Source organism: Morone saxatilis, unplaced genomic scaffold (genome assembly GCF_004916995.1).
Source record: "Morone saxatilis isolate NCDOM2014 unplaced genomic scaffold, NCSU_SB_2.0 Contig23, whole genome shotgun sequence".
In the NCBI taxonomy this organism is placed as follows: Eukaryota; Metazoa; Chordata; class Actinopteri; family Moronidae; genus Morone; species Morone saxatilis.
Window position 1 is genome coordinate 20,655,528 of NW_023339796.1, and position 14,584 is coordinate 20,670,111.

Consider the following 14,584-nt stretch of genomic DNA (forward strand, 5'->3'; position numbering starts at 1 on the left):
CATTGGAATAGGCTGGGTCGTAAATGCGTATCTTTGTATCAATTAATTCAGAATTGCGTTAGTTAAACAGCGATTCTATTTTTAGTTAAAATGCTGGTTTTCTCTTGAACTTCCACAACGCACCGGCGCTCCCTTGTTGGGCTCCCGTAGGTCAGAAGTGCGACGTGAGTCCTCTCCTTTTCGCCGCACCTCTCCACAGATAAACACAGAAACATGGCAGTCAGACGCAGGATGGGAGCACGGTCCGCAAAAGAAGGCACAGTTGTCTCGGTTGTTTGGAACTGGTTTGGTTTTTGGTGGCGTCCTTGATCACGGGCGATAGCAAGTACGCAGCGACACATGCAAAGAGTTGTGGTCTTGGAAAGCTGGTGTGGGCAACCAAAGGTTTAAGCCAAGGGTCACTTGACCAAATGATTATTCCGAGGCACTCTAAGCGCAGAGGCGAGGTGGTGCAGCAGGCAGTGGGGAACAACTGGTACTGCTGCTCTGCGAGAGGTATACAGGACCGCTCCCAGCCACCAAACACCCGCGGCGTAGAAGAGATGAGCACAGTATCTAAAATCGATTAAAATCGTAAATCGGGTTTGGTGTGAAAAAATCGGAGATTTTATTTTTAAGCCATATCGCCCAGCCCTACATTGAAACAGTTTTGACTTTCTGTAACCATTGTTCACACTAGCCTTTTAAGAGATGACCTCCTAATACTCTTACAGTATAAGTGATGGGGGACAAAAGGCACAGTCCTTATTCTGTGCAAAAATATATTCCACTGTTTAGTTAGATTACTCAAGTGTATATCTTCCAAAGTTAGTCATTCGGGATGAAATTCCTTCTTTGCATTTCAAAAGTTGTTTCCTTGTTGATTTGCAGTGGAGTGATAGTAACACCAACATTTCATACTAAAAAGACTTTTTAGTTAATTTAGTTTAATTTTGGAAGATAACAATTTGATCTGTCTAACTCAGACTGGATTTTTCCCCATCACCTACACTAAAATGTCTTTGGGAAAGGATCTCTCCAGAGTCAGTATGAACAGGAGGAATAATGACTGCAAGCCAAACCTGTTTCTGTTTTCATATGGGCACCTGACTATTATTTTATGACCAAAAAAAAAAAAAATGTCAGTTTAGGTTGGGTTAGAGAGATTTGCAGCTCCAGTCATTCCTATTTACTGGAGCTTATTCTCTCTCCACTGGGCCAATAAGCAGGAAGTTAGCACTGGGTTATTAGTGTGAACCTTAATGAATTTCTTACCTACAATAAGACACATAATGGTTGTTATGTAATAACACCAATTGGAACAGGGTAGCTAGTTGTGGAGGCTGGTTGTTATCATCTGGCTGTGATTGTGGATCTGTTATATTGGTAAAGCACACTAATCAGGATGAAGTTTCTGTGATAAATATATGTATTTTCTTTCTATAATGTAGGTCCATCCTTATAATGGCATGGAATTTGTGCCATGTTTACGCAGCAGTAGTATTATAGTAGTATAACACAGACAAAACCAGAACTTCCAGAATCTTGATGTGATGTTGATCTAATGTATAATGCGTTTTATATTTACTCCTCATTTATGCACAAAGAAATTGCCTTTGTTAAGTGTAGGAGTAACAATTACTGTACATGATCTTTTTAAGATCCTGCACTTCCCTGAGGAATTAGTTTCTTCTTTGCTTTGATGTGCATCAGCTCAGGTTGATGTGTTTTTGATGTGGTGAGGCTGCTGGTGTTCATTAGTTTGGCTGCGATAATGGTTCAAGATAATCAAAAGCTTTCAGTGTTGTCAGTTTAATGAATATTTAATAAACCGTAAGCTTTATTTTTGAGTGCTTGTGCTAGCTCTGGTATTAGGACAAAGTATTAGCTAAGGTAAAACTAAACATACAATCATATCTTTAATCACAATCAATCTCTACATTACTGTAATTATCAACAAAAGAGATAAATACAGACAGTATTTTCAGCTTCTACCAGCATCTACACTGAATTTTATATAATGTGACACTTGGTTGGACATGGCAGGAAATTGATTCTTTATTGGGACAAAAGGATACATACATCAGACAAATAAATATGAGCTGTTGTTTCAGTGCTAACAAAACAATGTATCAGAGTCGTGCACAGATTAGCTGTGTTTCCATCAACCTATTTTCATGAACATTTTGATGTATCGCATTCACACTCACTTCAGGTGGTTTTTGCCTTTTTCAAAAAGGAGTTAATGTGCTTAATTGAAGATGGAAAGACTTTCCGAATAAGTTTTTACTTAGTGGAAATTTAAGTCACATGACTGATCAGCTGTTTCCTCTCCGATAGTCTCCCCATCACTCCCATGGCGCTATAATTCATCCATGATCACTCCAAAAGGTCTGATGTCATCTTCCTCACATTAATACATAAACAAACAAGGTTGCCAACTACTGCTTATCTCTTGAACCAACTCCTAATAATTGCATAACAGTGGTGGATGGAAAGCATTTGCATTTTTGTTGGATTTTCCTGGAAATCCGGTTATGGATCGTGGAGTGTCATGGATGGAAACGCGGCCGTTGTGCATTAAGTAGAATCTTAATGGAAGAATACGGTTACAGTCCTTAAGCTATGCCATACGTGTGACTTCTATGTGAATTATACGAATTCATTATTTACTTCAACATAGTTCAACTCTGGAAAGGTGGTCTGTTACTAGCAAGATTGTTCAATAGCTGCATCTTTTGCAGAGTTCACATGGCTTGCACTCATAACTGAAATGGACAGTCTCTCTTTAGTTGAACCAATGCCCAGTTAAGCGAAGAACTCTGGTCTGGGATCAGCATCGAGAAAAGATTGTGTGCTCCTCTTCTCAGTAATATTTTTTGGTTGTCTTGCATCACCTCCTCTAACGGGAAATAGAACCTAGTACTTCTTTGGTCAAACTCTTGTGTCTAAAAGATACGAGTGCCCAGTTATAGGTCTGGCCTCAAATAATCACAGCGTTTCAGAATACTATTTGTGATAAGAAATTAACAGATCTATTCTATGTTAGGTACCATGTTTGTATTGTTGACACATTAGTTTGGTTTAATTTAATATTATTGCATAATCTGTGCAGGCTATAAAACCAACTTCATATATGTGTAGTTTTAGATAAATATTTGACTAATTGACAATATTTACTCACTTTTGTAGGTACCCCATCTGGAGCGCTAGCTTCCTACTCTAGTGGAGGAGGTTACTCGTCTTCTCTCTCTCTCTCGCAGGGTGGAGGTATCTATCTTTTTTTTATTCTTAATTCTGTTTTTCCATCACACTGTCTCTGCTGTTTTATGTCATACTGATGGCCTGTCTCTTATCATGTCCTGCTATGAATTTCTGAATGTGCCAGATCTGGAAAAAAAATATTTTTTTCAGAGTAGCCTCAGTGGTTAGTTCAACTATCAGCTCAATTAATAGATTAAATAAATACCGGCCATAGGATAGTCATAATTATAAAATGACTGTTTCATCATTGTTGTCGTGTGATGCAGTAACAGGTCATGCACATAATCAAAGTTATTAGCCTTGAATATCATGGAAAATCTGGTGACTATGATTTTTTCTGAATTCCAGTTCTTAAATGTTTTGAATATAGTTGAGTATAGTCTTAAAAATGTTTCTTGGTACTGTCCCTCTGTAATAAATATAAACAGTCTACAGTATACATAGTATGTATGTATGTAGTGTGTAGATATATATGTAATTTGCCATGTAAAAGGAATGAAATGAGATTTGTGGTTGAAATAATATTGATTGCATTGTTGGTTGAATTGTCTGTGCATGGCTTGATGAGAGTTTGGCCACTCCCCTCTTATCACACTAACTGCTGCCCCCTTTGGGCCCGTGTTTAACTATTTAATGGGAAGAATGCAATACTAATCTGCATTTTGAATGTATTATTCATTTCATTATAATTAAGAAGCCAAGCCTACAAAACAAATCACATTTTCTCTGCATAGTGATGTAAAATAGATAATCATAGGGTTCTGGCTTTCCTTATTTTGAAGTTATTATAGTTATACATGATCATTTAGGTTTTAATTACATTTAAGTGGGAGAGGGTGCATGATCCTCAATTAAGGTTAGTACATATTTGGAGTAAATCGGTATGAATTGTTTAACCTCAAAGCTTAAACTACTCAGGTCTAAATAATGGCCTCTACATTAGTGTACATAACTTTGTTGACCATTTATATCTGCGGGCAATTCCAGCAAATGCAACTTTTTCAACATAACTGTAAATATAGTATTGTATGTTTTGATCAAGATGATGTTGCTTAGGTTTTATTGCACAATAATGATGTAAAGCTTGCTAGCTCATTAGCTTAACCAAGCTTAAATGACATTCAGCATACTACCATGGCATAAAGCACATCACTGTCTTTGTTAGCTGTAGCACTCTGGGGTGATTGTTTAACAGAGTAGCCTGTATTGCCTTTCTCTATTGTATCAATCCATTAAATCTATTAAAGAGGAATTATTAGTCTTGACAGAAGCCCATGTAATATGTTTTCATTGTTGAAGTTGAGTTTTGTCTTTGTAGTGTTATAGTTTTAATCTGCTTTTCTGTTGTTGTATTGCATGTGTGATTGTGACCTGGTTATTGTCTTATGTTTTCCTAACAGGAGCCATTAGTCCATTGAGTGCCGCAGCGGCGGCGGCAGCAGCTGCGGGTCGGGTTGCTCTGTCTGGGTCCGGAGTGTCAGGGGTCCTGTTGGCGTCCAACCTGAATGAAGAGGTACACTAACCATAAGCATAACTGTGAATGAGTGTTTGCAATCTCTACTTTTACACTCATTTAAGCTGTGATTTTGAGTTGGTAGCAGTGTGAATTCCTGTGTGAGCATGTGGTTGTATGTATGAGTTGCCCTCTTTATAGCACAAGTAAAGAGCATCTTCCACCTAGATGTAATCCGTGTAGTACAATTACAGTAGATTCACAGGGTGACTCTGGGTCATAAAGTTTCGAAGTATGATACATTGTCTTAAACACTTAAAAGTGTAAAAGTAAAAAAAGTAAAGTGTGTTACAAAATGGTGTTGTTTCTTTACTGTACACTGAAAACTCACTGTTCAACCTTTTTTTGGCAAGGAAATCTTCATTTATGTTCTAGAAAATTCACACAGGATAAACATTTCGCTACATGTCACTCACTTCTCTAGAGTGTGTACATAGATCCTATTGGAACATGACAAGCACTAGCAATTACTTCATGGTCAATTCATCTTGCCTTAAAGAACAGATTCAGAAGACTACCATCCCTGTTACTGATTCTATCGGGCTTAACTTGGAGCAGCTCTCTGATTTTGACATTGTTTACTTACTGAGAAATCAAACCTTGTGAATTACCCTTTGCTCTGATATGTGTGTGTGTGTGTGTGTGGATTCTCCAGATTGATTTTTCTTCTCCATGAACTTTCACAGGTCCAAAACTTAACGTCTTAAAATATTTTCAACTACCTTTTACAACTCTGTGAGATCTTAAAGGTTCAGTTATGTTTTTAAAGCCTCTTGGTTTTCTCTAAACTGAACACCTACATACTTCTATACTTTATCTTACATTTCTGTTTCCTGTCAAGTTTCAGTGTATTCTCTGATTGTAAATGTGCACCTACTCTTTCATCTGTATCTCTATACCTGCAATATCTGTTTGCGTGTGTTCCATCTATCTATCATTCTACCTCTCTGTCTGTCTTTGTTACTCCATAGTGGAGTGGTGGTTTCACACTTGTGCCCCCTTCTGGTAAAGTCTTGGTTCAACAGCTGTATCCTGGCTGTTTCTCTGTGGTGAGCTTGAGAGCAGCAGCTCCTGCACACACGTCTGCCAAGTACAATCCAGTGGCTAGGTAGAGGTTGAGTGTGGTGTGGCCATTCTTCATGTTGAGAGTGTTTGAATCCAGGGGGTTGTTTTTCAGTCACTTGTTCATCCTTTCTCAACTTTCTCAACAGATTTTAATCATTTTCATGCAGTACATGTACCCGGTTTCCTGGTGGCATAGCAATATAAACCCCAAACAGAGACTAACATTTATTACTGTACAGTTCCAGTTTGCTTAAGTAGTTAAGTGCAAGACCCACGCAGAATATTTAAATTCTGGTAAATCATTTGCCAGTGAGGATGAATTATGTGATATCATGTCTATTTCTAGCACAGCTGCAACTGAACTGGACACAAGAAAATTCTTTGGTTGGTCTAAATGTACTGTAAGGAGTTTTAAATTGGTTATGAAACAGTCTCAGTTTAATACTAATGGTCCTATATGACCTACATAAATAAAAACAAGACCATCATAATAAATAATAATTTAGAATTTTGATGGCAGTATTTAAGTTGACATGTCGCAAACTAACGCAGTATGCTGATCATCTTATTCAAAGGTGATTGCTTTATTGCAGATGATTTATCACAGGTCTCATGTGGGATGTTGGACATCCTGCTGAATCAAATAAACTAGGGATGCACCGATGCCACTTTGTTCCGACCATTTCCGCCATGTTTCTACAGCTGCCAGCGGTGTACAGTTAGTTGCAATCTGCAACTTCACCACTAGATGCCTCTAAACCCTACACACTGGTCCTTTAAATGTTACTAATTTTGTAAAAGTTGTGTAAAATATCTCCAAACACATTGACATTGTTTCTCCTCCACCTGCTGTAAATCAGATGTGGTATCAGAGTGGTTTTATGATAATAATTATAATTAAATATAATTCACAAAACTAATAATTTTTCTATCTTAAAACAATGAAAATATCTTTGCTTTAAAGTATCACAATTAAAGGAGCATTGTTAATATACACTTGTTTACTGTCAGTCAGTTTTACCTCCACTTATATTTGATCTGGTTGGCCACTTGCTTCATGGTACTGCCCTCTTTTGGTTTGATATCTCATGACACTCACTTTCATCCACTTATTTATTTCATGCTTTTTTACATCCTCAAGGTTATTACTTTCTACCTCCCTCCCATCCTTTCTTTTCCTCACTGATAAATGCATCCAGCAGGGAATGTGTGTATGTGTGTGTTAACAGAACTGGAAGAATTGTGGGTATGTGTGTGTGTTTGGAATCGAACCAGCAATCATTCAGACTCCGTTGATGTTCCACTGATGCTCTGTTTACTGACCTCTGCTTTGGTTTTTGTCCTCCTCTCCTCCTTTCTCCCTTCCCTGCCTCCTTTCTTTCCTCCTCTGCTCCTCCCTTCATTTATTTTCTCTCCATTTGGCCATACATCCTTTAATGTTGTACACTCCTCTTAAAACCCTCCCCCTCTCATGTACGTTTACCCAACAAAATTTTCACCTCCTTTTCCTCTCCTTACTTTTCTTAATCCGGTCTAACCCGACTTTGGGTTTGCTGTTTTGACCACCCTCCCCCAAACTCCCCCATGCCTTCCATCTTTGCTCCACCCCGCATCATCATGGAAACCACCACTTCCCCCCTCGTCCAACGCTGGGCGGTCTGATCTCTACCTTCGTCTCTCCTCTTCCTCCTCCTCTGCTCCTCCTCTTCCTGTCCTCTGCTCTGCGGTCTCTCTCTCTAAAGATGGTCACGCCTCAAAGTCTCTTTACCCTCTTCGGTATGTTCAACCTCTACTATTCTATCTGTATATCTCTCTCTGTTAATCCAATTTTGTTCACTTTCTTCAGTGATGTCGTGGACACGCTATTCCTCTGTGTTTTTCTGTATCTCCAAGCCTCCCTCAATCATATTGCACACTACAGAGATAAAATCTTCTTCTGTCTCTACATTGGAAGAATAGTGAGTCTGAGAGATTGTCTGTTTGGTCAGCGTATCTATTAAGTGATGAGAACAAAGACACCAAAATCATCCATGTGTTGTCTAAGTTAGACAATAAGTTACAAAGTGCTTTTGACCGACAAGTGAAATCAGTATACACAGAAGATAATGTAACAAACAGAGAAAGAAAGGCCAAACAAAAGAAGATAAAAACATGGTAGGGAAAATGTTGATGATGATAGATAAGGAAGGTGAAAGAGATAAAAGATTAAGCTTAAAAGACATGTAAATATAAATAAATACAAAATAAAAAGTCTAGTCTTTTTAGTACAAAATCTCTTCTTGTTGTTACTATCCCTCTCCAGGAAAACACGAGGGGAACACAAGAAGAGAATTTTGTTAAAAAAAAATAGTGTTATTAGGACACTTGATACACACTTAATTAGACTAACTCAGACTTATGTATGTAAAGATATTTTTTTAATATATTTTTGCACAGAAGGAGGACTGGATTTTGTCCCGCATCATATTCACTGGAAGCGGATTGGACAGGGATCTTTAAATGGTTGGCATGAACCGGAGCAATGATTACAGCAAGCAAAACCTGTTATTTTAATATTAATATTTTTTTAATACAGCCTTACCAATCTGCCCTGATTTTGAGTAAACAACAGATACTAATTGGCACAGCAACATTATTAGTGTGCTGATAGTACAGCAAAAATGACGAGGATCCAAACTGCTGCAAAAATCACGTTTGAACCAATTTCAAATGACACCCAATTCGTTGGAATGAATTCAAAAACACCTGTAGCCACATACAATACATCTGCATATCCTTGCATATAAATGTTGCTCTCTTATCAGTTGTACAAGCTTCTGGCAAGCGGCCTGCTGAAGCCAAGTGTACCGAATAGTAGCAGTCAGCAGAGGTTGTCTGTGGTGCCTCCGTTGCCTCACTTGGGTGGCAAGCTAACGTTTAGTGAGTCCATAGATTTGACACAGATTAGTGTCCTCTATTTTCTTAGTAAACAACACAACATTTACTAGCTTAGTTTACTGACAGATCAATAGGGCATGACAAAGGTCAAGCTGATAGTGGAGCGCCTTCTGCTTGATCACAAGGTAAACTACTTCAAACAGTGTGTTGTGCTCACAGACTGTACATTTTAAATTTAAAACAGGTCAAAATGAACCACATTCGAACAAATGTTTGAATTTCGACAACAGTGACAGCCCTAGAAATGAGTGGGGTTGTGTTCCGTTATGGATCCAGTACTGGCAAAATAACCGATTAGTTAAGCTCTGACACTAACAGACCTCTTTTATTTCTCATTTTGTAGTAGCAGAGAGCAACATAGAAAACATTCTTTCTCGCAGGTTTCACATGTTACTTCTGTAAGAAACTTGACAAAAAGACAGACAAAGATACTAATTTACTCTGAGTGGACTGTCTGGTCCAGGTTTTGGACTAATTCACTCAAATGTCAAGAGTTTGTCAGTCAGTAGAACACTGGAGCCTCCGGTCTATTAGGGACACATGGATCATTGTAGTGTTTATGTTCTCACCACATTGATCATGACAGTCCAGTGTACTCACTAAGACTCATTCTAGCTCTTAAAACCTCTGCATCTCTTCTTGTCTTTTTGCCTTTTTCTCTAGATTTTGTATGAATCAAGTGCAGTCATAGTTCACTTTTTCATTTTATTCTACAACTTTGCAGTTGGGATTACCTGCCACTCAATCACCTTAACTAAGCATATCATAAGGGTCACACTAGACTGTCAACCAGCCCAGTAATATTTACATTTTTGTCCTGACACATTGAACCAGTTTTAGCTACTCCCGGATATCCACAGCTTTTAAAAAGTCTAAAATGATCTGCATTTACTGTACATTTCTGTCTTAGATTAGTGCATGCCTTTGAAAAGGTTTTGAAAATGGTGTCTTTTTCCTACAATGTTCATATATTGTTTTACTTTTTTTTTTTTATCACCAATTTTCAAGCTGGATTTCTGAATCATGCACAGAACACTCCAAACAGTTTGAGGTGTATGTCAATGGTAAAGCTCAGCTGAGGTGTGTTTTCTCTCTGGTTGACAGTCGTAACATAAAAGCTCTCGGCTATACAGAATCATTTGATTGAGTTTCTAGTGGAAGTCAAATGGGAAGATTCCATCTTTTCTTTTCATGTGTCTTTCTAGCACTAACTTTATTCCTTCCATCCTTCACACCTCTCCTTCTTTTATCTTCGTTGGCTCCATCTCTCCTGCTCTGTCTGTTCTGTCCTCCTCCTCGTCTCCTACTCCACCCTGCTCTCTCTCTCTCTCTCTCTCTCTCTCTCTCTATCTCTCTTTCTCTATCTCTCTCGCTCTCTCGCTCTCTTCCCTACCTTCAGGAGTCTACGGTGATGTCCAGAGGGTAAAGATCCTCTACAACAAAAAGGACAGCGCTCTGATACAGTTGTCTGATGGCAACCAGGCTCAGCTGGGTGAGTTTTTGATTCATATGGATATAAAAAAATAAAAATAACTGATGATACTAAAAGAAGCACAGTTAAAATTTTCAAAATAAATCACGAGTCCAGATCGAATTTCAGGATTCCTCAACAATGTCTCCACCAGGCCAGTCTGTCAGAGCAGATTTTAAGCGAAGAAACACACTGTTTTGTTTCCTTTTTAAGACCAGAATACACAAGTCAACAGCGTAGGGCAGGAAACACGCTCTGAAGCGCCAGTCTCTTGTTTCCAGGATAATTGAAATGCTCACTTGCGCTTCAGCTCATAAACCTTGTCTTTACCCGCCGCTTTTTTTTCGTGAGTTGTTGCTTTTATTCTTCATGTTGCAGCTTTTTTTGCCTTTATCATACACCTTTTGTTTTATTCTGAATTGCAGACATAGTACACAATTATTAAATAGACAAACAGATTAAATACACTTTAAATGTATTGGGTTGTCTGTTTTGGCTGTGTTTCACGTTTTTTATGTATGTAGAATCAAGTTAAGATCTTGATGTTAAGGTTTACTTGTTGATCGCTCACTTCCTCATATATTTGGAACCACAGATATGATGTGATTGGAAGGATGTGGAAATGCTGTCAGGCTTTTTCGACTTTACACCTGCCTATACTTCGTGTTTTTCATCACCTGTAGCTATGAGCCACTTGAACGGTCAGAAGGTGTTTGGTAAAGTGATGAGAGTAACGCTGTCTAAACATCAGACGGTGGCTTTGCCCAGAGAAGGATTGGATGACCAACTACTAACGAAAGGTAAGAGGTTAGCTTGTCAGTATCTTTACACAACAAAGTGTGTCCAACACTATACAGGGAATTTGCACCTAACGTTATTGTCATTATGTCAATATTTGTGTTTGTTGGACAGACTTTTCTGGCTCTCCACTCCATCGCTTTAAGAAGCCAGGATCCAAAAACTTCCAGAACATCTTTCCTCCATCTGCAACACTTCACCTCTCCAATATCCGGTAGTACAACCGTTACACTTCTGAGTCAAATGACTCTCTTTTTTGTGTTTGTTTTTTAATCAGTGTCGGAATTGCTTTGACGTCATGTTGCTTTTCCTTAAGACATTAATAATTTGTCTTTGCATGTCTAGGGATGGAGTTGGAGAGGATGATCTGCGTCTTCTGTTCTCTAACAGCGGAGGAACCGTCAAGGCCTTCAAGTTCTTCCAGTAAGAAGCACTTCGATGAACACTCAAAAAGTCTACAAACACTTCAACATAAATCTTTTTTGAATAAATATATCTAGTGTAGTTTGTACCTAAAAGATTATTGGAAGTAAACAGTGACATGCAGGGAGAGAAGAAACATGAACATTTCTTGTTAGTTTCCATAACGACTGTTTGTCTCTGCCCTTTCCTCATCAGGGACCGTAAGATGTCTTTAATCCAGATGTCGTCAGTCGAGGAAGCGATTCAGGCTCTGATGGACCTTCACAACTACGACATGGGAGGAAATCACCATCTGAAAGTTTCCTTTTCAAAGTCTACCATCTAACCCTAACACCCGACTCCTGAACCTTAAGATCTATGACGAGCGAGGAAGTCACTACTATTTGTCTCCTTATTTTACATTTTCTGTTAACCTCTTCTGCGCTACCCCCAAACCTTTGATTAAGCAGTACAATATATATCTCTGAAACGTTCAAAACTTCAAATTCAAACTAAACCATTTGAAATAGTTTTCAGTTAAAATACTGAGAATCAAAATTCCACAAAGGACATTTTGTCATCCAGTAGAAGCAGTACGTGCTTCAGTCCTTACCACCAGTGGTTTAACGTCTCACCTTGCTTAATCTAAAAGTGTACTCTAGGGTGAGTCAGTACACCTTGACATCACAGTAGGGTGTGGTTATTAGTGCAATTAAGAACACTTCTGACCACAGCCGTCAGTGGTGCTGGTTGAATCCTTCAATCATAGGGGGTCAGTAAACTTTTCAGCCTGCTGTCACTCTATAGAGCAGTTTTAGTTCTTAATTGACTCTGTATCACCTATATCATTGCTAAGTGCAGATAGCTGGGGGGTTTTTTGTTTGTTTTTTTGTTGCTCTGCCCAGTGATCACCTGTCAGTGTCTCCTTCCTTGCATTTTCTGTCGAGGTTTACGTTCCATTAATTAATGATCTGTTATTTTTATATACATACATTGTGTCACGATTGTAGTCATGTGACTCCTCTTTCCTTTCCTGGTAGGCGGTCAACAGCTGCCATCAAATCAGGATGTCTTTTGAACCGTGCAGTTTCTGACACACACATTCTCAGTGTGCTGGTTTGCTCCTCCAAATCTCATCCTCATCATCTGTGCACTTTGGTGCTCTCAAAATCAAAACATACGGATATCTTGGACATTTTGTTCTAATCTACAAGCTTAAAAGAGTTGATGTGGTTTAAGTGTGATTCACACTGTTCTCTCATCCGCAATGTAAATATGACCTGTTTTACATTACCAGCACCCAATGATACTTTGTAGGCGTTTTAGCAACCTACACTAAAACAGCTTGTAGCTTTAACACAGATTCACTTTAAATGTAGTTTAAAAGCCAGACGTTAACTCAAGTTTGAGGACTTAAGTACACAGAAGTCCTCTAAGAAGCTATTTCTAAATTTCGAGAGGCAGCTTTTCTTAACTGCCGTACTTCCTTGCTGTTGTTCCCATAGCCGAACAATCACTTTAAATCTGTTTATTCATACCTGATTTGATCAAAAGTATCAAGTTCGTCATGGAGATGTTTAATGGAATTCTGTGAAATGGGAGTAGTAATTTGCAGAGGACAATTGAATACCCCTGATATCGCCTTTACAAAATAACTAGGAATGTATTGACATTAACATGTTGCTGACATGAAGTAATACTTCGGATCCAAAGTTGGAGTTTCCTTAATGAGTTGACCCTTCTTAAGTCCCGCCCCTTTTCACACAGGTGAGCAACCTTGGTCAACTTTCTCCTCTCCTGTACTTAGATATGCTATGTGCTAGGCTCATCGGTGTTGAAAAAACAACCAAATTTTGTAGATGCTCAAAAGACAAAAACAACATATCGAGAGATATATATAGTCACAGCTGAAGTTACGTAGCTAATGTTAGCAAAATACTAGCTAACCAGCTAGCTAATTTAATAAATAATTTAATTTAATTTACATTTACAAAATTTGGTTGTCTTTCCAACTTAGATTAGCCTAGCACGTAGCATATCAAAGTACAGGAAAGCAGATAGTTGACAGAGGTTCTGGCCGAGGTTGCTCACCTGTTATTGGAGCACAGAGCAAAAAGGAACGGGACTTAGGAAGGATCGATAGAGCTACCTTTGATGATCCTGTTTAAATGCCATCCCAGTCTTTCATGAACCTTTGCTGTGAGTGGGTGCACACACATACACAGGATGCATGCAAATGCTGTCTGTAGAGACAAGGTTTCAACATGTGATTCTGGTCTTGGTCTCTGATTTTGGGAGGAGACCTGTTGGGACCAAAGCACATGTGCCTTTAGTCTGATTTGATCTCTTCTGTCTTAACAGATTATTTTACTGGTAATGTTTGTTGGTTTTGTGTGGTAAACCTTTAGAAACAGATTATTTTTGTTAATTATTTTTAAATAGAAGTGAACCCTGTCCTCCCAGTCCTCTGTTTGTCTTAACAGTGTAAGCTTATATGTCAAGCAGAGATGCACAGAAAACTGGGTCACTGTTTGAACCGGGGTTATCTCCAAAGTGGGTTTTTATTTTTCACTCATCTCTGGTTCTTACTTACCGCTGTTTTTCTTTTAGGAGATTGTTGTACATTTTCTACTTGAGTTAATTTTATTTTGTGGTAAGATTTCAGATTGGCCCTAATTAAACGTGTCTTTTCTACCAACAAGCCCAAGTTAAATTGTGTGTGTGTTTGTGTGTGTTGGGACTAGGTTCAGGCCTCCACTCTCATCTGTATCTTACTTGTCAATAAACTTCTCTCACTCTGTTCGGTTCTGTCTTTCTGCTCTCACTTCTTCCTCTCCACTTTTCCCTCTTTTAGCTGTTTCTGTTCTTTCTACATTTCTGCTGAGGCCACCAGGGGAAGGATCACAAACTAATTTCTCATCTCTGCTCCTGCCTCTGCAAACAGGTGTTTCCCCCATTCAAACGGCTACACGGTGTTAGGATCTTGTAACACTTTTTACCTCATTAATGTGGTCTGGTTGGAACATAATCTGTGTGCTCAACCAAAGTACAACTTACTGTATTACCCAACAAGTGTGAACCTGCAGGGTGCAAAAAAGCAGAGGCCAGCAGCCTTTACTATCAAAAGAGCTATTTTTCTCGGGGCGAAAATACAT

At 38.7% G+C, this 14,584-nt stretch overlaps 1 protein-coding gene across 1 annotated transcript in view; it reads left to right on the forward strand.

The window, feature by feature from the left end:
• Positions 1-14,230, forward strand: part of LOC118334542 (polypyrimidine tract-binding protein 2-like) — a 21,476-nt gene extending 7,246 nt beyond the window's left edge. Inside the window, exons 10-17 of the mRNA XM_035670469.1 lie at positions 3,172-3,249; positions 4,644-4,756; positions 7,564-7,597; positions 10,158-10,250; positions 10,913-11,029; positions 11,142-11,241; positions 11,373-11,450; positions 11,646-14,230. Of these exons, the coding sequence (XP_035526362.1) occupies positions 3,172-3,249; positions 4,644-4,756; positions 7,564-7,597; positions 10,158-10,250; positions 10,913-11,029; positions 11,142-11,241; positions 11,373-11,450; positions 11,646-11,775 (743 nt within the window). The 3' untranslated portion in view covers positions 11,776-14,230. The remainder of the gene's footprint in view (positions 1-3,171; positions 3,250-4,643; positions 4,757-7,563; positions 7,598-10,157; positions 10,251-10,912; positions 11,030-11,141; positions 11,242-11,372; positions 11,451-11,645) is intronic.
• Positions 14,231-14,584: the final 354 nt, after the last annotated feature.